Source organism: Gossypium arboreum, chromosome 11 (assembly GCF_025698485.1).
Source record: "Gossypium arboreum isolate Shixiya-1 chromosome 11, ASM2569848v2, whole genome shotgun sequence".
Classification (NCBI taxonomy): domain Eukaryota; kingdom Viridiplantae; phylum Streptophyta; class Magnoliopsida; order Malvales; family Malvaceae; genus Gossypium; species Gossypium arboreum.
The window spans coordinates 17815045-17837882 of NC_069080.1; the positions used below are offsets into that span (position 1 = coordinate 17815045).

At 33.2% G+C, this 22838-nt stretch overlaps 5 protein-coding genes and 1 non-coding gene across 6 annotated transcripts; 5 read left to right on the forward strand and 1 right to left on the reverse strand.

The window, feature by feature from the left end:
* Nucleotides 1-280: 280 nt before the first annotated feature.
* On the forward strand, nucleotides 281-4687 carry LOC108473648 (serine carboxypeptidase-like 20). Its single transcript, XM_017775326.2, has 14 exons — nucleotides 281-778; nucleotides 894-1039; nucleotides 1312-1388; nucleotides 1502-1624; nucleotides 1710-1812; nucleotides 1909-1946; nucleotides 2035-2136; nucleotides 2681-2761; nucleotides 2866-3108; nucleotides 3383-3448; nucleotides 3519-3640; nucleotides 3988-4101; nucleotides 4288-4333; nucleotides 4426-4687. Exons 1-14 carry the CDS (start codon nucleotides 648-650, stop codon nucleotides 4507-4509), a joined length of 1476 nt encoding a protein of 491 aa, XP_017630815.1. The 5' UTR covers nucleotides 281-647; the 3' UTR covers nucleotides 4510-4687.
* A 911-nt stretch (nucleotides 4688-5598) lies between these two features.
* Nucleotides 5599-9127, forward strand: LOC108473647 (poly(A)-specific ribonuclease PARN-like). Its single transcript, XM_017775325.2, has 8 exons — nucleotides 5599-6098; nucleotides 6395-6525; nucleotides 6725-6919; nucleotides 7006-7118; nucleotides 7261-7377; nucleotides 7460-7574; nucleotides 7671-7886; nucleotides 8042-9127. Exons 1-8 carry the CDS (start codon nucleotides 5770-5772, stop codon nucleotides 8680-8682), a joined length of 1857 nt encoding a protein of 618 aa, XP_017630814.1. The 5' UTR covers nucleotides 5599-5769; the 3' UTR covers nucleotides 8683-9127.
* A 117-nt stretch (nucleotides 9128-9244) lies between these two features.
* Nucleotides 9245-12885, forward strand: LOC108471105 (uncharacterized). The gene is made up of 9 exons (XM_017772690.2): nucleotides 9245-9791; nucleotides 9864-10013; nucleotides 10172-10386; nucleotides 10486-10556; nucleotides 10665-10824; nucleotides 11372-11546; nucleotides 11944-12102; nucleotides 12235-12323; nucleotides 12520-12885. Exons 1-9 carry the CDS (start codon nucleotides 9431-9433, stop codon nucleotides 12613-12615), a joined length of 1476 nt encoding a protein of 491 aa, XP_017628179.1. The 5' UTR covers nucleotides 9245-9430; the 3' UTR covers nucleotides 12616-12885.
* A 680-nt stretch (nucleotides 12886-13565) lies between these two features.
* LOC108471094 (uncharacterized) lies at nucleotides 13566-14408 on the forward strand. Its single transcript, XM_017772679.2, has one exon. The coding sequence runs from the start codon at nucleotides 13771-13773 to the stop codon at nucleotides 14248-14250; it is 480 nt and encodes a 159-aa protein (XP_017628168.1). The 5' UTR covers nucleotides 13566-13770; the 3' UTR covers nucleotides 14251-14408.
* A 3597-nt stretch (nucleotides 14409-18005) lies between these two features.
* On the forward strand, nucleotides 18006-18096 carry LOC128284599 (small nucleolar RNA U30). Its single transcript, XR_008275024.1, has one exon. It is a non-coding gene; the product is annotated as a small nucleolar RNA U30 (small nucleolar RNA).
* A 3081-nt stretch (nucleotides 18097-21177) lies between these two features.
* On the reverse strand, nucleotides 21178-21570 carry LOC108471615 (uncharacterized). The gene has a single exon (XM_017773209.1). It carries the CDS (start codon nucleotides 21568-21570, stop codon nucleotides 21178-21180), a length of 393 nt encoding a protein of 130 aa, XP_017628698.1.
* Nucleotides 21571-22838: the final 1268 nt, after the last annotated feature.

The following is a 22838-nucleotide window of genomic DNA, read 5'->3' on the forward strand; positions in this document are numbered from 1 at the left end:
AATAACTAATAAAACAATTATTTATTAAAATGATAAGGAATGATTTTTATATTTTTGGTGGGTTAGGGTTAATAATAATTAAAAAAAAAAGAAAACTTTTGATGACTCCTTTATAAATATAGGTATTTGACAATGATAGTCATATTTTATAAATAACAATTACCATATTTGAAATAAAAAGTTAACCATAATATAAAATAATTTAATATATTTGACTAATAAATATAATCACATCACATCACATGACATGGAGTTAAAAACTAATATATATTGCTTATTTCTCCATCTACAAAGGGGCCTATGATTTTTACCTTCGGTAATCTTACCGCAACCTCTATCTCAGAACTCGAGTGTGATTAGCAAGTGGTTTCTGTTTCATTGAATCATTTGGCTTACTTAAGTCGTCAGATCATTTATTTTGTCTTTCCATGCCCTCTCGACTGTTTTTCTTGCCTTGAAAGCATAAAAAGATCAAACTTTTAACCAACTTGCAAAAAGAACAAAACCTCCCATCATTTTGTGTCATTATCTTAAACCAAAATCACAGTTTCTTGGGTACATTTCAGGGACAACAGTCTCTTTAAATTCCACAAATATTGCATCTATCAATCCAAAGTGAAAAACTTCCACTCCAAAAAACTGTAGCTATGGCTAACAATTTCCTATATTTTTGCCTCTTCTGTAGCTTAGTTGTATTAACTCATTCAGCTCCTGAGGAGGCTCTGGTCACTCAACTCCCTGGCTTTTCTGGCACTTTTCCTTCAAATCACTACTCTGGGTATTCACTGATGTCAACATTTTCGTTATTAATTTCTATCTTTTTCTTGTTTCCTATAATTTGAGCACCATAAAAGTATTGGTCAAACTCTTTTTTTTTTTTTTTGTTCTTGAAGGTATGTGAATGTCGATCAAAATCATGGCAAGAACATGTTTTACTATTTTGTGGAATCTGAAAGGAATCCGTCAGAGGATCCACTGGTTCTTTGGCTCAATGGTGGACCTGGATGTTCCAGCTTTGACGGCTTTGTTTACGAGCACGGTATATAGATATATAGTAATATACTGTAGAGCGTAGACCATAAGTCAATGCAAATCATCTGTTTCATCAGATATTACAACATTTCAGATTTACCTTAGGGTTTACAATAATCTGCTTATTTGGGTTTCTAGACTTTGAAATTATTTACTTGAACAATGAGTGGTGGAAAGGTAAAAGTTCTGCAATTTATTTACTGGAGTATTAGGGATCCCCTATAGTAACTCAGTTGTTCCTGTTTTGTCAAATTTATAATAATTGCTTTGAATTAACAGGGCCTTTCAATTTTGAAGCAGCAAAGGCAAATGAGAGTTTGCCCCAACTACATCTCAATCCCTATAGTTGGTCCAAGGTTGTAATTTTTCACTTTTGTTTTATAGGACAAAAGGGAGATGTTTGATTTGTTTATGTTCGTTTCCCCATTGTGATAAAGATATCATATTCACAGTTTTCTTTTTCTTTTAGGTCTCTAACATTATATATTTAGATTCTCCAGTCGGTGTTGGGTTTTCGTATTCGAAGAACAAAAGTGATTATGAGACTGGTGATGTACAGACTGCCATTGACACCCATGCATTTTTGCTCAAGGTTATACATCAAATTTATTCATTATTATTGCTCAAGTTCTTTATTAACTAAGATACTTATGCTTTAAGTATCTGTTGTGTATCAGTGGTTTGAACTATACTCTGAGTTCCTTCCAAACCCCTTTTTTATTGCCGGAGAGTCATATGCTGGTGTATATGTGCCTACTCTATCTTCTGAAGTCGTGAAAGGTACGTACATATATATATATTTATATACGTCCTCTTAGTTTAGACTTTAATAAGTTGAAAGGATAAATCTAAAGTGCAGATATGAATCGTTTACAGGAATTGTTGCTCAGAAGAAGCCTATTCCTAATTTCAAGGTACAAATTTTTCTGGAAACTATTTTGATTGAAGTTTAAGCTTTTAAGCACATGTATTCTAGCTGTAACTTGAATACATCATGGACAGGGATATTTGGTGGGAAATGGAGTTGCAGATGATGAATTTGATGGCAACGCTCTTGTTCCGTTTGCCCATGGGATGGGCCTGATCTCAGATGAACTATATGAGGTGCGTGGAGCAGTCTCTGATTTCCATATATCTTATTCTAGTTCCAGTTTTTTTTTTTCCTTCATAACATTATATTTTCCTTTCAATGACCCCTCATTGAAGGTGCCAGTACTAGGTGTAATTACTTGGTCTGAAAATTTGCTAAACTGAAAGTATTTGAACTTCCTGTTCTACTTTTGACCTGAATCTACATTTCCAGATAGTGGCTTTTCTTAGTTTCTGGCATGTTATCCTTTTTCCGGTCCATGGCCCGATATGCTATATACTTTTTACCTCTTTAAACTAGTAGATTTAAGTTTGGTACTAGTAGCCAATGCTTGCTACAAATGCATGATGTGATTAAGCAACTGTAGGAACCTAAGTTTTTCATTTTTTAGCAACTGTAGGAACCTAAGTTTTTCATTTTTTTCTTTAAAGTTTCCAGATTTGTTATTGGAAGCTGATATATTCTAACATGTTATAAGTGCTAGGTTGAAAAAAAGGCCATGGTTCTTTTTCCCCAAAAACATAGTTCTGATAGTTCAATCTTATTACATATTTTCAGGAGGTTAACAGTGAGTGCAAGGGTAATTTCTACATTCCACTCAGTGAAACTTGTGAAAGCAAACTGGAAAAGGTTGAGAAGGTAATTGCTCTTTAGTTGCTTATTTACATTGATTAAAGGGAAAGTCCAGATAGTCAGAACTTGCATTCTCTTTGGTTTGCTTCTAAACTTTTGACTAATTGCAGAACATAAAGGATTTAAACATATACGACATCCTGGAACCTTGTTACCATGCACCAGAAACGCTTGAGAATACAGATATTAAGATTAGACTACCTTCAAGCTTCCAGAAGCTCGGTGAGACCAACAGGCCTCTTGCTGTAAGGACAAGGATGTTCGGTCGTGCCTGGCCGCTTAGAGCTCCTGTGAGAGATGGAATTGTTCCAACATGGCCACAACTTCTTGATGCCGAAAGTGTTCCATGTACCGTAAGTTCTAACTTATTGTATGTGATGATTGCTTGTTTGTATCTTGTTTCACATCTATTTTGTAGCTTTGCTCTTTTTCTGAGGTCAATAACCATCAGTTTATAGTTTCGACTTTCATCTGCTTTTTTCTTCAAGTTCTTAGCTCAGCTATTCCTTTCGTGCATACAACTCGTGTAACTGATTTGTTCTTATTTATTTATTATTCATCTCAAACCATCTTGTTGGAATTATATTGATAAAATTACTTACTCAAAACTTTATATTAATTGTGTAGGATGATACAGTAGCAACACAATGGCTGAATAATCCAGCAGTTAGGAAGGCAATTCATGCTGAAGAGGTAAGCATTCTCGAAGTCATTACTCCATTTTTTAAAATAATATTAATTTTATGATCCTTTGGCACCATAGGAGACTGCAATCGGCAAATGGGAGTTATGCACGGACAAGATCTTGTATGATCACGATGCTGGAAGCATGATCATGTATCACAAGAATCTTACTTCTGGTGGGTATCGAGCACTCATATACAGGTAAATCTCCTTTTAATGTTGTATAATTTTACAATTTCTTTCAGAATTTTTTTTCTCATCATGGACCCGAAAAGAATTTAAGAAAGGACTTAATCTTTTTCCTAAATGAAAAAAAGATTACCTAAAAGAATGATTCATTGGTCTTGGTATGTCGAGTTTGTAACTTGTTATGGATTTGAGCTAATCGTCCTGGATATGCTAAGCCAGTGTTAAATTTATTTATCTGAAGCTGCACTGATCGATTGAATTTCATGATGTTTAATAATTAAATCCGGGTTTTAAGTCAAAATGAGTGCTCGACCAGGTAATGTTTTCTGATAAGTGTATGTATGTAACTTTTGTGGCAGTGGGGATCATGATATGTGTGTTCCATTCACTGGGAGCCAAGCCTGGACGAGATCCATTGGATACGAGATAGTAGATGAATGGAGGCCATGGATGTCCAATGGACAAGTTGCTGGGTAATTTTCAGTCCTTTCTTTCACTTAACGTATGGAAAAAGTATTTTACAAACCGATAACCAGAACCGAATCTCATGCTGAATCTGTCACTGCCTAGATTTCTTGTTTTCTTTTCCGAACTAATGCTCATAATGCTTTACTTTACTTCATAATTGACTTTGTATATATTTTGGAATGCATTTGCAGGTATTTACAAGGTTATGCGAACAACCTGACCTTTTTAACCATAAAGGTATCGACTGCATTGCGGACTTTCTGATATCGAACAATCTGTTTGTAAATGGTCTAAATTGTATAATTCATTTTTTTTTTGTATAAATCCAGGGAGCAGGACATACTGTTCCAGAATACAAACCTCAAGAGGCATTCGATTTTTATAGCAGATTCCTTGCAGGGAAAGCTATATGATACTTGTTTTAGTTCCTCCTAACAGTATGTTGATGATGGCTTATCCAAGGAATTAATTTAAGGGAAGAACAAATTCCTGGATTGCTTGTATCTCTATGAATGAGTTAGTAAGATTTTAATGTTAATTTCACTTTTATTTAAAATAAATAAATAATTTGAATGTTATTTTCTTTGGTCATATGATATTATTTTACGTAATATATTTTCTTGCCACCGTCAAAACGTCATCTGCTTCTGTATAAGCATCCTTCCCTGCCACGGGAAGACAAAAAATTCTTTTAAGTTCTAAACAATCCTTATATTATATCTCTTATTGTATTTTGATATTTTTTTTATCGGGGATTAAATTTATTATTATGCTTTACATAAAACATTAAAATAAGTATTTAATAATATAATTTTAATAGATGAATTATTTTATTCTAATACGTGAGGGATTAATTTATCTATTTTTAATAAAAAATTAAAATGTACAATGTCTATTATAATATTTTTACCCTAGCAAGCCATGTTGATAATTTGAGGGAATAATAAGACGAAATTGATATATCGTTTTTGCTCATTTTCTTTTGAAAAGTTAAATTAAAAAAAAGTAAAGATATTAATATTTTTAGAAAAAGTATTTGATACATCAGTGATAGTTTTAAATTTCACAAATAGAATTGAGTATAATAAAATATTAAATAATTAAATAATTTAAAAAAAAGACATCTAACAATTTTCTAAAATTACTTGTTGAATAAAAAAGTATACTATCGATATACTAAATACTAACCCATATGTGTAAAATTTGGCCCATGATCTTGACGTGTAGTTTCACTTGATACATGTATTAACGTACTAAAAATATGTATTATATTTTTAATTATCAAACCATAAAAAAGTATAATATTAAAATAAACCTAGATATTAAATTTATAGGTTAAAATTATATTAACCTTTTAATAATGTTGCTTAAAAATTATTAAATATTTTTTCAAATTTCAATTAAGTTAGTTGATTGAAATTTAATTCACATCATTGTATTGTAACAATTAAAACAACACGTGCTTAAATGCGTTTTTATTCTGATTTAGGCGTTGGAGAGGAGTTCAATGGAAATACTCACTACTAGTGTCACGTGACACTAGTAGCTAAGCTTTAACCCGTTCCGATATATGGGCTGTGTTGCCGGTTACCCGATCCAACGGAAAATTTATTTGACAACACCGAAGCTAAAACCACTTCAAAACCCCAGCAGATCAAAGGAAAAGACTGAGAATGGTGGCTTTAATAAGGAGACGTTTTTTTGGCACCAAAATATCCCCAAACAGCCATCGGCATAAGCTCCAATGGAGCGTAAAGCAGGTTACCAAATCCAACTTCAGTGACTCACTCCAGGAGTTCAAGTCCCACCTCTCCGCTTCCGACTTCGTCGCGGTTTCGCTCCAGAACACCGGTTCTTTCTCCGCTCCTTGGAACCGAGTCTCCTCCTTCGACTCGCCGGAAACCGCTTACCTCAAGGTCCGTCGCGCCGCCGAACGCTTCCAGCTCCTCCAGTTCGCCATCTGCCCCTTTACGATATCTGGCTCCAAAGTCACTGCCCACCCGTCAGTTCTCAACCTTTTATTTATATAATGATTCATTTTATCTTTGAAAAAAAAAATATTCAGTTTTAGGATGTAAATTTCTTTTAAAATTTGAAAAACATTCGGTTAATTTGAAATTTTTTCAGGATTATCATTTGTAAGTTAAAGGTAATTTGGAAAATTAGAATTTAAAATTTTAGTTCTGGGGAATTTCAGGATTACATGACGGGGTGAAATTTTAGGTTGAAAGAATTACCCATTATTTGTAAGAATTAAGTTGCAGCTTTCTTTTTTTTTTTTTTAAATTGTCATTGCAGGTATAATTTCCATTTGTTCCCAAGGGATGAATTAAACATTGGGATGCCTTCTTACAGTTTTTCATGCCAAACTTCTTATTTGACAGCTATGGCTCGACAAGGTTTCGATTTTAATGCTTGCATATATGATGGTAAAATCCTATTCTCTTCACTTTTTTAACACTTCCATTACTGATATGATATTTGTGAAACATGATGACAAGTGTCAAAACTTGGTGAAAAGCTTGTGCCTTTTGTGCATTACTGCATAATTCAAGCGAATTAGAATCAGGATATAAATTCTGTGGACTTTTGAGCTAAGCTGAAAGAGTTACTTTGTTCTTTTTATAGGTATATCGTACTTATCGAGAGCACAAGAGTTGGCAGCAATAGTTCGAATGGCCAATCCAATTAATTTAAATTATGTTGTGGAAGCTTCTTCTTCCCCTCCGACTGTTGCTGATACAGTATTTGTAGAAAGGGTTAAATGTCGTATTAAGCATTGGAAAAAGTCCTGTATCGACTCCACAAGCAAAAAGATAGATGGTGAAAGATTTTGCATTAGATGTTTGGTTATTTATTATCTTTTCGTTGCTTCCTGTTGTTCAGTGTGTTAACTTTTTTGTTGGCAGATGCTCTTGTAAAATCACTGCAAAAACTTGTCTTAGGGGGTGAACAGTATGGGTCTAGACCATGCATGACAATAGCCGTATGCAGTGAACGTCAAGTTCAACTTGTATCAGAGGTAGACTCACCTGATACTAGTTTCAATCTGTAATTAAGGGAGTGATGCAAAATTAAATCTCATGTAATGCTGTTATGGAAAGTGGGAATTTTTGGGCTTTTCTTTTGTGAATATTGTCATGAAATTTGTTTATTTGATATAGATGTTGAGAGAGTTCTTTGATGATCTTGTTGCTTTAAAAATCCCAACAAAGGGTGGAGGAACCCAGGCAGTTCGTGTTGTTTTAACAAGTTCAAAAGAAGACAAGAGTCTTCTTGAGGTAGCAAATAAATCTTGATCCTTGATCAGAATGAGTGGTTTGGTTCTTTCTAAACTTTGTAAATGGGAATCTTGATTAACAGAGGGAGCTTCAGAATGCTGAAGAGGAACAAAACAAGAAAATGAGGGGCTTTCGAGAGGTGATCGAATTGGTATCTGCTTCACAGAAACCTGTTGTCTCCCACAATACCCTTAATGGTGTATTTTTATGGCAAAAGTTCCAGTACTTTTAGTCTATATATTATGTTTATGTTTTTTATTAATGGTGACCTAAACAATAACTTGTTCCTGCAGATTTCTCTGTTATTCATTCAAAATTCATAGCTCCACTTCCTCTCGACGTGAATGAGTTCCTTAACTCTTTACAATCCAATTTTCCCCTTATATTTGATGTTAACCATATGATGAAGGGAATTGGTCCTCTAGAAAATGTGACCAGCATACCTGCAGCTGTATCTCACCTCAAGAATCGTTTCTTTGCGCCCATTGAAATGGAACTTTCCCATGGAGGTTAGTAGGACTCTCTAGTTATGCTATGCAGCTGGTTTTCATAAATTTCTACTTTCATTCTTGGCTAACTTGGTAATGTACCAGAACTACCAATCACTAGGTTATTGCTCATTCTTCACATTTATGTCCTTCGTACATCATGTTGTGTTTTCCAGCTTTGTTAGATGAAAGCAAGATTCATGGGCAAACTGTTGTAAGAATATGTTATTTATTTGCAAAATTGTGCTCTGTACTGAAGATCACCCCCGGTTCTATCCAGTCTAGTGATGGAAAAGTCCTTGATGGGTATGCAAATGTCTTCAGATCATGTTCTGGAAATTCTGAAGAATCACTTGACGGGGGTATCAGAATTTGGACAAATAGCCCAAGAAAAGTAGATTGCAAGGATTTAGTTTTCTTGTGGGGATTCAGGAACAGGCCGTCTGCTGGAATGCTTAAGAGCCTGCTTCAAGGGTCCCATGATGTTTTCTCTGAAGAATTTGATGTCTGTTTAGTTGATAAGAGCTGTGCCATTGTGGTTTTCTTTCATCCTAATTTATCTCAAGCTTTCCTGGATGTAATGAATAGTGAAGAAATCAGTGGATCATTAAAGGAATTGGTCTCAGAAGGCTTAAGGGCAGCAGATTATGACACATACAAGAGGGCCTGTAGTTTGGGTTTATGGGAGACAGATTTAGCAAGTTCCTTAGACAAAGCCTCTGCAACTCCTGATCACTTATCTCAAAGAGATCCGGAAACAAAGCCAGCCGAGATTTACTGGTGCAATGACTTAATTATTAACTTGGACGACTTGTAAGGTACTGACATTTTCTTTTCTCAGGGATATTATCTGTATTTGCAACAGCTGAGCAGTAGGCTTAGAGTTGGTATTAGTGTTGGTACTAGTCTGATACCAATCTTTAAGCTGTGATCATTCATTGCTCGGAAAATCTTCTTATAGACCAATCACCTGGATTGCAGCAGCATATATCAAGTCGGATTGACCAATATTTGGTTTCATTTAGTATTGTTTTCCTTGTACCTCTGCTAATACTGTGCTAACCTTATGCACATTTGATTTGAGTAATCATCATTTGTCATGTGTTGAAAACTTGTAAGATTTTGGAAGGCTTTTATAAGAAGGATATATGTAAGAGAGGTCGGAAAAACTTCTTGACAGAAGTTCCCAAGTTCCATGTTGGGAGGAAAGTGACTATATATATCATTCATCAATAATTAGTGGGATAATAGTTTCAAATATATATATTTGGCTCTACTTCGCATTTAACTTTTAAATAATTTCGTTTGGATTTTAACGTGATTATTTTTGTTTAATTATCCAAAATTTTACAAAAGTAATTAACAAAGTTCACATGTAATGTAATACCGTCGAAGACATTAGATTGAAATTAAAAAAAAAAAGAAGAAAAAAACCTGACTGAAAAGGAAAATTGAATGGGCTTCAACCAAAACCAGCCCAATTTGTACTCTCCTTTTTCCTAATTGTAATTGAAAAATAGTGAGTGAAAAGGAGTTTAAACATCAAAGCAGAACCAGCAAAAACAATGTCTTCAGCTTCAATTGCAGTTAACTCCCCAAGCTCCTCAAACCATTTTATCAAAGATGGCGTCACTTCAGTCAATGTAAATCGATTATGTTCCTTCTCATTCGAATCAGGCTTGTTCGGATCCAAAATCCCAACGAAAAAGCTCTCACTCTCGGTCAACGGAACCAGACCAACCCGACCCGAACGCATCAGTTATTCGGGTTTAGAACCGGTGAAGGCCTCTTCCCGTTCTTTCGACGTCGTGATTGTGGGCGCAGGAGTCATCGGGTTGACAATCGCCCGACAATTTCTAGCCGGATCGGATCTATCCGTTGCGGTCGTCGATAAGGCCGTACCTTGCTCCGGTGCCACTGGTGCTGGTAAACCCTCTTATCTTCTCCTCCAATCCTTTTCGTTATTATTTGCATTTCCTAAACTCTGATTGGGTGTAGGACAGGGCTACATATGGATGGTACATAAAAATCCTGCAAGTGAGACATGGGAACTTACCAAAAGAAGTCACCAACTGTGGAAGATGTTGGCTGAGACGATACGAGACCAAGGCATGGACCCACTTCAAGTATTGGGTTGGAAGAAGACAGGTACTAGTTTAATGTTTACGTAGTTAAAATGATTGCATGTCATTTTCGCAGCTTGCTATCCGGCTTCTTTTCGAATCTTTGTTAAGTATTTTAAAAGTTAAAATTTTGAGTTAACTTTTTTCGGAAGTCATGTAATATATGGTGTTTTTGAGGTGTAGGAAGCTTGTTAGTGGGCAGAACTCCTGAGGATTCAGTCATGTTAAGAAAGAGAGTGAGTCAGCTGTCTGAAGCTTGTGTGAGAGCTGAGTATTTGTCCACTGATGAATTGCATTACAAGGAACCTGCCATTTATGTCGGGACTGATGGTGGAGCTGCTTTTGCACCTGATGATTGCCAGTTGGATGCTCATCAAGCTGTTTCTTATATCGAAAAGGTATCTTTATAACCATGTTCTTAATTTTTTATGGCATTTGGCATAATTGTTGGTGTCTTAACTTCATTTGTAACTAACGCAGACTCCAATGATCTATAGGTTAACAGATCTTTTGCACCGGAAGGCAGATATGCAGAGTTCTATCATGAGCAAGTTACAGGTTTAGTAAGGTCGGTTGTCATTTTCCTGCAGTAAATTAATGATGATACAAAGAGACAAAAACATATTTGTATATCATTACTCAGGTCTGTGTAACTCTTTTAACACCTGTAGTTCAGATCTACTAGCAGTGGGGAGTTTGAAGCTGTTCAGACTTCCAATAATACCTTGTATGGTAAGGCCATTGTAGTTGCAGCTGGTTGTTGGAGTCGGTCATTGATGCATGACCTATTCAAAGGTTCACATATTCAATTGGATGCCCTTGTAATGCCTCGTAAGGTGAGAATGGCTCTTTTTTACCCCTTGTGGATGCTGTTATAGAATAATAGGATGGTAGATCTTTCTGCTATATCATGACGTTTCAAAAACACTGTAATTTTTGATAAATATTGGAAGCTAAATTAGATATATTTATTATTTATGTTCCCCATCATGCTCTGTAATAGTCTTGATTGTTCATCAGAGTGCTCTGTGATAGTTGTAAGCTTGGTAAATTATAGAAAAAGTCGCTGATGTAGTTGCTTGGGCTTTATAAATTTTGTGTTTTTTATATTTTCTGAATTAAACTTAACCTGTTTCCAACGTGCAATGCATGAGCATGCACATATATATAGACTAGAACACAGTTCTATTTCATAATATTGGATGCAAAGTGTTGCCTACTAAAATGCAGTTGAAGAGTGCCATACATATCTTGGAAGGAAAATTCCTGCAAAGTACTAGGATGATATTTATTAATTTTGGTACTGTAATTCTTTGGTGCTTCTTCCATGCTTATTTCTTTAATTCTCTTTTATCTCTACATTGCCTTTGATATGCGCCTCAGGGTCACCTTCTTGTCTTTGAGAACTTTAATCCCCTTCAACTGAATCACGGTTCGATGGAGGTTGGTTATGTTGATTATCAAAATGCAACTTTTCCTTTAGGGCTCGATGATCAGAGCCAAACCCTTTCTGTTTCAATGACAGCCACAACCGACACGATGGGTAATCTTGTTCTAGGTAAATTTTAACACTATTACTTGCTATTATCAATGCTTGGCTTTTAAATATACATTTACATATGGTAAAATGATAATTTTGGTGTTCCTGTGGTTTTGTTATTCTGATTCTCTTTAGCACTCAAGGAAGTGTAAGAGTGCATGGAACTCCAAAATGTTGTTTGTTTTCCCTGCTCTTAACAAAGTCCTTCAGTTCTAACTTCTAGATCTTATGGTTACATAATCTGATAGATGATTACCCAGTAGCCTTTATTTCTGCAAAACAAAATGCATAAACATGCTTAATTATGTCTCTCTTTCGTTCCAGTTGTTCACTTGTTCTTTGTATACATGTCCTTTGGATCATGTTAATTTGTTGTTTTACGTACTTATTTTGTTGTAAATTTAATCCGTCCTAGGAAGCAGCCGTCAGTTTGCTGGGTTCAGCACCGAGGTAGATGACTCTATCGTCCTTCACATATGGAAACGGGCTGGAGAGTTCTTTCCCAAATTAAAAGAGCCGTCTCTTACAGATTTCATCAAGAACCGAAAAGTGAGAGTAGGCCTACGCCCTTACAGTAAGTCCACATGCACTTCATCTACTGTATATTTTCATATCATTAGGATAAACTGCTATTTTGAAATTTAGATATGCAGAACAGTTGAATCAACATAAAATTCCTGAAACAATGTCTTTATTTATATGTCAGTGCCTGACGGGAAGCCAGTCATAGGAAATGTTCCTGGTTTGTCGAACTTGTTTCTTGCAACTGGACATGAAGGAGGAGGTCTCTCTATGGTAACTTTTCTGTCTTCTGTTCCATATTGTGGGAACTTTTATATTGTTCCATTTCGGAATAAACAATATGGGTCTTTCCTCGTTTGTTTGCAATCTGGTGATCAGTCGACCATATCTTTTACAAGGTTTTGTTCTTCAATAACTCCATATCTTGTAAGTTGAAGACATTTATTCATCAAGTTTGTTTAATTTTCAGGCTTTGGGAACTGCAGAGATGGTTGTTGATATGGTATTGAGCAATACCACTTATGTTGATAGTTCACCATTTGCTGCTCAAGGTCGATGTTGTTAGTTCAAAGTCTCTATGAAACAGTAAGGAGAGAAATATTATAGAGGACAGGTCTAGTTTTGGACCAAATCATAAGCTGCTGGTTGGACTTTGAACTGCCATTTTCTGGTCTCAAATGTAATCTCTACTTTCAGAAGTAGCGATTAGAAAATAAATTAAGCTTGTGAACTCTATGGTTTCTAGGGAAATAAAAGGTTTATGAAATTCGAGCTTACTTTAATTGATTTGTGATATTCAGAAATTTGAAATCTTTATTTTCGATTAAAAAAATAATTTAGATTTTCTCAGAAAAGTCACTTGAAAGGTGAGTGTGGAGTTTACTGCCCATAATTATAAATATTGGAATTGATGTTAAGATTAGTGGTAGAACTAAGATATTATAATTAGTAGAGTCGGATTATTAGTATTATATATAGATATTTAAATGTATTTATTTGAATCATGGATTTCAAATTTTGTTCTTATTTTATAAATATATATTTGATATTTAGTAATTGTATGTATATACATTTTATTAAAAATTTAAATATAAACAATTTAACTTAATATTTATATTATAATATAAATTATATAAAAACTTTTAACATAATTTTTTAGGGTAACGAAGAATTAACATATGATGATTTTTTTAGTATGATCATAAATATTTTTGTCCGTTCCGCCTTTAAGACTAGTTCTATTCGGTAAGTAGTATTTAAGTAAAGTACTCTTAATAATATTAACTTTTAAGATTAAGTAACATATTTTAATTTTAAAACGAATCATTTCAAACTAAAACATCGAGCATTAGAACTTTAATTTTATTCATATTTTAAATATAAATTTCATTTTAAACTAATAAATTTTTTCTCAAAAATTAAGCTTCATATTTTTGTTTACAGCTAATCAATATCGGATCTAACTTTCGAATATTAGCAATAAAACCATTTTGTATATTAATTTTCTTTTATTTTGGCAGGGAAGGAAAACGTAATGTTAGGTTGGCACCGCAGGCTTGCGAACCGTAGGGAACCCACTTTGCAAAAGTCAAGCTCCGAATAACCGAACCAAATCGCTGAAAAGAAATACAACACTGAACGGCCCACCGAACTGAACCTCCTCTCCAATCTTTCTCTAACTCTTCCCCTCCCCAAAAAAAAAAAAAAAAAAAAAAAAAATATGGCGATTTCGACGCTCCAAAAACTCACCTCCCAAATCCACCGTCTCCCATCTCTCTCCTCCCAAATCCTCACCCGATCCTCCGCCACCTTAACTTCCTCCCCCTCCTCTTCCAAAAAAGTTGCTGATCGGCTCGTCAAGCTCTTCGCCATCGACCCTGAAGGCCAGAAGCGTGAGGTTGTCGGCCTAGCTGGCCAGACCTTACTTCGTGCCTTGACTAACAGCGGCCTGATCGACCCCGACTCTCACCGCCTCGAGGAGATCGACGCTTGCTCCGCCGAATGCGAGGTCAACATTGCACAGGAGTGGCTCGAGAAGCTTCCGCCACGTACCTATGATGAGGAGTATGTGTTGGTGAGGAATTCGAGGGGTCGCATCTTGAACAAGCATTCCAGGCTTGGATGTCAGGTCGTGCTTACGCCTCATCTCCAAGGTATGGTCGTCGCCGTCCCCAAGGCTAAGCCGTGGGATATTCCATAAATATTTGTAGGGGAAAAAGAGATGAATGTGGGAACATTTAGTGCATTTCTGTTGTTTTCCTGGAAGTAATAATAATTTTGTTACTTTGAATGAAACGAATTTTATTTATGATTTTTATGCATTGCTGCACCATGTGATTTGGGTGCTTGGAATTTAAATTCAAGATATTCTACAGTTTTTTAATGCTATTTTGCGATTTCTTCATTGTCATGCTTTATTAAATTTCTAGAAAGTTATATTGCCTCTTTGGAGAGAAATTACAGGGAACTGTGATTGAATTGACTGAGATTTTCTTTTTCAAGTATTGAATATTATGTCAGTTGATTGATTTTCTAGAGCTGTAGCAAAGAAAGAAAATCAGATGTTTCTCTGGAAGGTTTCTGATTTGTTAATGTGAGGTATCAAAATTGTTTATTGGAGGTAAATTTGATCTTTTCTTTTTCCTTCATCACTCCTGTAGGGCTGTATGCTTAAGTGGTGATATTTAATTCCCTAGCAAACCTAGTTTATGTATAACTGATTGTAGGCAACGTTATTCTACAGATTCTAATGATTTATGAGCAAAGGGAGTGTTTTTGTGTTGTGACTTAACAGACCAGATCAGTACAGCATCAGACTTTTTTGGCTATAGTACAAAGATCACACGACTATAATTGCATTTTCGTTCAACTTGGTTGAGTATCGGATTGCTTAGGAACATAGGGATGAGTGGATGACATACTCTGCAGAACAGTGTACTTGATATTCAATTTCAATTAAGCCGTCCATTATTAGTTTAAGCCACATAAGTACAGGAAAGAGCTGAGTTATATTCCAATGGGTTTAAAATAATATAACTTGCAAACAAAAGAAGATCCTACATAAGTTGATTTTCTTGAGAACTCCCAAGTTAAAGGTCCCCGATTTCAATACACTTTAATTCCAGTTCAGGCTTTATACTTGTACTCCTAATATGAATTTCTATTCCCAGTAAAAGGGGGTTATCTTTTATGAGTTACAATAGGTTAAATTTCTGTAGTTCATTTAGTGGAAGTCTTTCTTTCCCCCCCTAAAATGTTATAATAACTTTGTCCCCAAATCAGACTTGGGATTTTGTGTATACCTTTCTTCTGAACTAGACCTAACAATGCCTTTCATTTTGTGATGTTAAAGTTATAATCTTCAATGTTGTCTCAATTTTAGTGTGTTAGCTTTGACTACTGGGTATGGTTTAATCTTATACATACTGGTTTGGAATTAGGATATCTCTTATTCAATAACTGGCTTGATGCATTGTATAGGCAGTAAAGAGTTTGAAATGATGGAGGATATACTTCAGATGCTCAACATACTTCGGTTTTAGAAAGCTTAGTTTACAATATTGAAATTGCTGAAATCCACTCACAGTACACAAGAGAACCTCATCTTGTCATCTCTTATATTCAGTAATTATATTAGTCATTTAGCGGGCATTTGGTTCACAGAATCTCATGTTCTTGGGTTGCGGAATGACATTTTCTGTTTTCGAGCCAGTAAATATTCCGAAATATAAAGGGTAACCTCAATACAACTTTCTTAGGTAATGTAATGACATCTCATGTGAAAATTTGGTGCTACTTTGGTTTTAGTAGTGTCATTTTTTGCTGTTTCGTGATGTAAAGCAGTGGAGCATAAGAATTGGCTGAATTGAACCTTGAGTTGTTGACCTTGTTTTCACCCAATTATAATAGTGTGGTATGTTGATGTGCCCACTGGATGCGATGAATCTTGATATTGTTACAACTACGGGCGTATTTCCTGAGAGCAGGCAGTGTGGATTCTTGCGTTTAAAGTTGACGCTCGGTGTAGATAGAAGTTTGACTCATTTGCGTAAGCTTGTAAAATATGTGTTTGATTCTCGTATTCGATTTCATATCTTGTTATTGTGTTGGAGCTCAAATTTCAGTACTAATTAAAATCAAATTTGACTTAGTTAATAGCTTGAATGACAGTTTAGTCTAACTTAAATTAATTATGAATACGAGTGTTTATAAATATTTAGATTCATTTGGTTTTAATTTTTAAGAAATTCAAACTAAAATTTTGTTTTTAATATTAGTACCTATTTTGTTAATATATAAGAAATACAATTTTAAAATTCTTTATATTTAAACATTATTAAATAAAGCATTTTTGCCTTTATATAATTTGAACTCTTGTTAATTCATTTAAAATTTAAAACCTGTGTTTTTAACTCTCTTTCTTCATTTTACAAAGGCTTTTAGGTGTTTTAATAAATTTAAAACTTAATTAGTAAATTTAAGCTATAAAATTCGTTTGAGATATTTATTAAAATTAAGTATACCTTCGATAAATAAAAATTTAAAGGTAAAATATTTAAAGGATCATGTTAAAAAATTTTAAATTTTAAAATTTAAAACTTCTACTTAAGTGATAAGTAACTCTTTATTTTCTCACAAATTTTCATTGAAAAATCTTATCATTGTTTTTTATCATGGATTATTAAACATTCTTAAAAATTAAATCATTAAAAATATTAGGTTTCGTTTGGTTTAGGAAACAAAAGTCTTTTTGTTTTATTTTTTGAAAATTGGAAAACATTGAGAAAAAATATTTGGTTGAAAGTTTTAAAATATATTTACAAATGAAAATGAAAATATGTAAATTAAGAAATAATAAAATAATTATTTTCATTATTTTCACTAACAAAAACTTTATAAAAGTGAAAATATTGAAAATAAAAGGTTTTATTTTTATTTTCTTCGTGTCCATTCTGTTTTTTTTGGTAAAATAAAGGGTTTTAATTTTAAATAAATTAAATCTGGTTTTAACTTATATAGACACAAAAATATTTTTTAAAACTTTTGAAAATAGAAAATAAAATTATCATCTGAAAATAAAAATAAAATGAAAATAAAATATATTTTAAAAACCAAAGGAACTTACTTTTATTCAATGGATTATCAAATTAGTGAAAATAGTGAAAACTAACTTTTAGAGTTTCTAATTTTTTTTCAATTAACCATATTATTTTAAAGGATTTTCATTATTAAAAAATCGAAAACAAAAGTAATTTGATTCGAAATCATATTTGATTTAAGTTCCTAGCTTGTACCTTGTACTGACTGTTTAGAGTTCTTCTTTAAAGAAAAATATTAGATTAATTTATTAAATTTTTTATGATGGAAAATATTTCAATTTTGAGTAACTATACACCATCACTTAAATCATATTACAAATATACTGGGCCTTTGGGGCGCAAGCCTGATTAGCTACAAAACCCTAACTTCTTTTTTCTATATAAATAGTATCCCATTCTCACCTCTTCTTCTCCGCAGCTTGTGTTATGTTAATAGCAGAATCATTTTCTTTTTCCTTGGATTTTCGTATGTTTCTAATTTTCTTCATGCTTTTTGTGAGTAAAAATTTGCATGATTTTAAAGCAAGTCAGCTTCTTGGTTGGGTTGCAGATAGAATCGACTCAGTCAATCAAATATTGGAAAAATACTTGCGATATGTAAACTCAGCCAGTATCACTCACCTGAATCTCATCTTCTTCTTTTTTTTCTGGTTTTTCAGGCCCTTTTCTTACTGGCATATTCATTTTCTTTTCCTTTTTTTTTTAAAAAAAATTCTTAAAAGAAAAGTGGAAATCTTTGTAAACGCACTCTGCGAAAGGTGAATTTGTTTTGAGGCAATTTCTTCGTTTGCTATATATCATTCATCTATATGAAATCTGGTGTCTATGTTTATATATGAGTGAAGAAGGAGAAGATGGCGATGATGATTATAGAAATTTAAATCTCGTTAATCTGATTCTATATATGAGGATGAAACTTTCCATCCATTCTTAAACATTTTCTGAGCCTCTTCTTTCTCTTTGCAAAAACAAATTTTTTTGTCAGATCAGCAACAAAAAAAATTGTAAAGCAAAATTAAAGAGAACTTAAGTAAGCAAAATGTTTTGGGAAGTACCACAAAAGTATTTCAATATTATTATTTGACGTCAAAGGTTAAATATCTTCTTGACTTTGAAAAATTATGTCAACTTAAGAGCTTGGTAAATACATCAATTTGATCCACTCTATTTCAGTTGTTTTTTCATTGTTAAGATTTAGTAGAAAGTAAAATTTTATATCAATATGCTTGCCTCAGTCTTTCATGGTTGCAGAAAATTGTACCAACAATGAATTCAATTTTTGTGCTTTATAATGTAACAATTGATTGCTTCTTAGAAAATGAAATGCATTGTGTCAAGCATAAAAGCATAGCTTGAAGTTTTCATTTTGTTTATCTTAATCTCTTGTATAATTATTGTCGGTGAAGCCAATTATGTTTGACATTTCACCTTTCTTGTAGAAAATCTCAAATTTCTTTGTATTTTTGTAAGTAATGAAGGATTTTCTTGATAACTAATAAATGCTTTTTGGTTGGGCTTTTCATCTACTTGCTAATAAGACTCATAAAATACATAATGTCCGTTCTTGCAGTAGTTATATACATTAAACTGCCTACAATTTGCTTGTAAATTGTGCTACCTACTTCGTTAAAGTGTTGGTTGATTTGAAATTTATCACCTTGAATTTATTCAAAAAAAATTTCACATATTTTTTTAGGAGAAATTTCATCATAATATTGCATTTAGGTCAAGAAAATAGTGCATCTTTCCAAGATCAAACATCTGAAACTAATTCATCATAGATCTTTTGATATCATCAAACATTACACAATCATTCCTAGTAAAAATAAGATTGGTAACATTTAATCACATAATTAACATCTTTCCATTATCTTCAATTTTAACAAAAAGTGTGTTCATACGGACATTTTTGAAACCCCATCTTCAAAAAATAACCTTTAATGTGACCATACTAATAACGTGGAGCTTGTTTTAGTCCAGGAAGAGACTTCTTTAATAGATAAATTTTATGCTCATTTCTAACCTTAATATAATCAGGGGTTGTTCAACAAATACCATTTCTTCTAAATATCTATGTAAGAATGTCGATTTTACATCAAACTTAAAGGTAGGCTAAGAGTTTCACGCTGCTAAAACCACTAATTTGATGGTGTCATGTCTTGTAATTAAGGCAAAAACTTGTGTAGTCCACACCATAATCTTGTTTGTACCTTTTAGCTTGTCAACCTTTCCATTTTCCTTTAGTTTTGTCTTTTAGACCTATTTGACTCCAATGGTTTTGTGCCCTTTAAACGATCAATCAGCTCCCAAGTATTATTTCTTTCAATGGTTTGGATTTCAGCATCCATTGCCTTTTTTCATTTTGCCTCATTGACAACATTTTCAAAACTTGTTAAGTTACAATATGCAAATAATGCAAAATGAGCAATTGCATCATCATTTTCTCCAATTTCGACTACTTCATAATCTTGCATTCATAAGTGCTTCAGTTGCTATACTAGATTCTTCTCTATGTGTAACAATACTTTAGTGGTTGGTGGAGAAGTATTATTAGGCATTTCTTCAACTTCATTATCATAAAGGAATTGAGGAGGTTGCGCTTCATCCTAATTTCATATGTTTTCTTCATTAAACACAACATCTCGGCTAATCACGATTTTCTTTGTCGTAAGATTGAACAATTTGTATGCCTTTGATATTTTGCTAATATCAACAAAAACGCACTTCTCACCTCTATCATCAAGCTTTTTTTTTTTTCTTTTGGGACATGTGCATAGGCAATGCACCGTTGATCTTCTTCCACTCCAAGCCTCCTCCGGAGTCACATCTCGAAGAGCATGAGTGAGACTTCTATTCAAAATGTGGATGCTCCAAATTACAACTTATGGCCAAAACACCTTTGGAATTCTCCCTCTTGCTAGCAGGCTTTAAACCGTGTTGGAAATAATTCTATTTTTTTCTCTCTGATACACCATTTTGTTGTGGTGTATAAGCGATTGTGAGTTCTCTTCGAATGCCATGAACGTCACAAAAAAATTCAAACGCCTTCAAGTAATATTCACCACCATGATTAGTTTGGAGAACTTGAATGGTTCTTCCATTCCTATTTTCTATATGAGCCTTGAAGCTTTTAAATGCATTAAGAGCTTCTAATTTTTCTTATAGAAGGTAAACATAAGTTTTACGAGAATAATCTTCAATATAGGTAATAAAATAGCCTTTACTTCCATTAGAAATTGGATTTATTCCCCCACAAATGTCTGAGTGCACCAACTTCAGTACATATTTTGCTCTCCATGATCTGCCATTGAAAAATTGAGATCGATGTTGTTTTCCAACAACACATTCTTCACAAATTAGGGAAAAATAAATAATTGGAGGAAGACCAGTCACCATTTTTTTTTTCAAGTATCTTCAAACCACCAAAGTTTAAATGGCCATAGCGAAAATGTCATAGCCATGAAAAATATTTAACTTCTGTCATCAACCAAGATTGAACAACCTCAATCTTCAATGGAAACAACCTATTCTGACAACAAATCTTTTAAATGGATCAAAGATCTCGCAAGCACATTTTCTGAGAGCGACAACATACCACTTTTTCAACAGTTGACCAACACTCAAAAATTGTTTTTTTAAAGAAAGAGTATATTATTAGACATGGTTTCCACAAAACCATTCTCAGTTCTAATATTGATGTTATATTTTCTTATGACATCTACAGTAGAACAATCACCAAAGCTGACTGTAGAAAAAAAATCATTATTTAAATACAAAAAAGATTATTTACTTCCACACATGTGATTACTGCAATCTGTATCTACATACCAAACATCTGGCTCAAGTTCTTTTTCAACTTGAACTACCATCAATAATGTTTTTCATTGTTCTCAACAAAATGTGATTGTTCATCCTTATCACTTGGTAGCCTAGCATAACATTCAAAATAATAATGACCAAACTTTTGACATCTGAAGCGTTTTATCTTAGATTTGTCAAAATCTTGTACTTTTTCTTTACTTTGGTCTTCATTGATTTTTGTAATTCTCGTTGTCATTTATGTTGCCACCATCTTTACTACCTTGATCTACTCTTCCTCTACCTCTACCTCTACCTTTATCCCTTCCTCTAAAATTGGAAGAAGAAATAAAAGTAGAAGTCTTTAAAGCTTGTTCCTTGGAGGTTGAATTACGATTCATTTTTTGCTCATGCACCAAAAAAGAGCTTTGAAACTCGTCAAGAGACAATTCATTTATATCTTTTGACTCTTTGGCGTAAATGACATAGTTAAACTTTAGCGTCATGGAGTGCAAAATATTCTCCTTTATGGTGACATCCTCTATCTTCTCACCATGAAACCACATCCTATTACAAATCTCCATGGTTCTAGCATAATAGTTAGTGACAGATTCCCCTTCCATTATCTATAGAGTCCTGAAATCCTTCCTCAAGGCTTGAAGTTGTGCTTGCTTCACTCTAACAGAGTTTTGATACTTTTTTCTTCATAGAATCTTATATATCCTTGGCAGTTTTTTTTGCAAAGAATAGTTTCCAAGAAGGGGCGATTAATAGCTTGAAAGAGATAATTCTTTGCCTTCAAATCTTTCAGCTTTCTCGCTTCAAACTCTGCTTTCTAAGCATATGTCAAATTTTCTCCTTCCTCAGGCTCTTCGGTACCTACCTCAACAATTGACCAATACTCTTTTGACCATAGAAAATTCTCCATCAACATACTCCAATGGTCATAGTGACCATAAAAACGAAGAATGGTTGCTTGAACAAAACTACTTTCTGAGGCCATAGGTGAAACCTTTTCTAAGCTAACAAGAACAAACTTGGCTCAAATACCACTGTTACACTTACAAGTAGAGAAAGAGAGAAAAATGGGCTTTTAATTTAAATGAGAGAAGATTTTTATTAGATTGATGTATAACTCCAAATGGTTCTAGTCTTTTATAGGCTTTGACATAACTAAAATTAGGAAACTAAAAGCTAAAAATAACGAAAATAAATGCAAAAATAAGGGCAAATAAAGAAATAATTCATTCAAAAGATAAGAAATAGAATTGAATTGGACAAAAGACAAGCTGATTAACCGTGTACTAGGTTCGAGACAATAAGATGGTTGTTGATTGGGGTTTGGGGGCTTAAAGTGATTTCTAAATTTGAAAAATCAAGATAAAAGGATTAGATTTAAGTGCAATTAGCATTTATTAATTTATAAAGGAATAATATTTTCAAATTAACCTCAAATCTATTAATAACATGAAAGAAAATTGCAACTCTTAAGTGTGGACATCATGAACAATTGTAATTTGATTGGTTTTGCAATTAGAAAAAAATCAATTTAATGAATTAAAATTTTAATTAATAAAAAATTTAGTTCGACTATTTTGAGTTTATCGAATCAGCGATAACTTAACCCTTTGAAATATATATAGTGGTGATAGTGTTAAATTTTCAAATTTTGATTTATTGTGTTAAATTTTTTTTCCAAAGTTTGATTTATGAGGTGTTTTAATTTAATTAAGGACAAAAGTGATATTTCATAAAATAATACCTATATTTTACTTGTTAAATACTATAATCAAACAAAGTAAAATATTTGTGAAAATGATTTTAAATTTATCTATGGTTATTTATTAACCTAAATTAAATTTTCTTAGTATTATAAGCATTTTCTTAAATT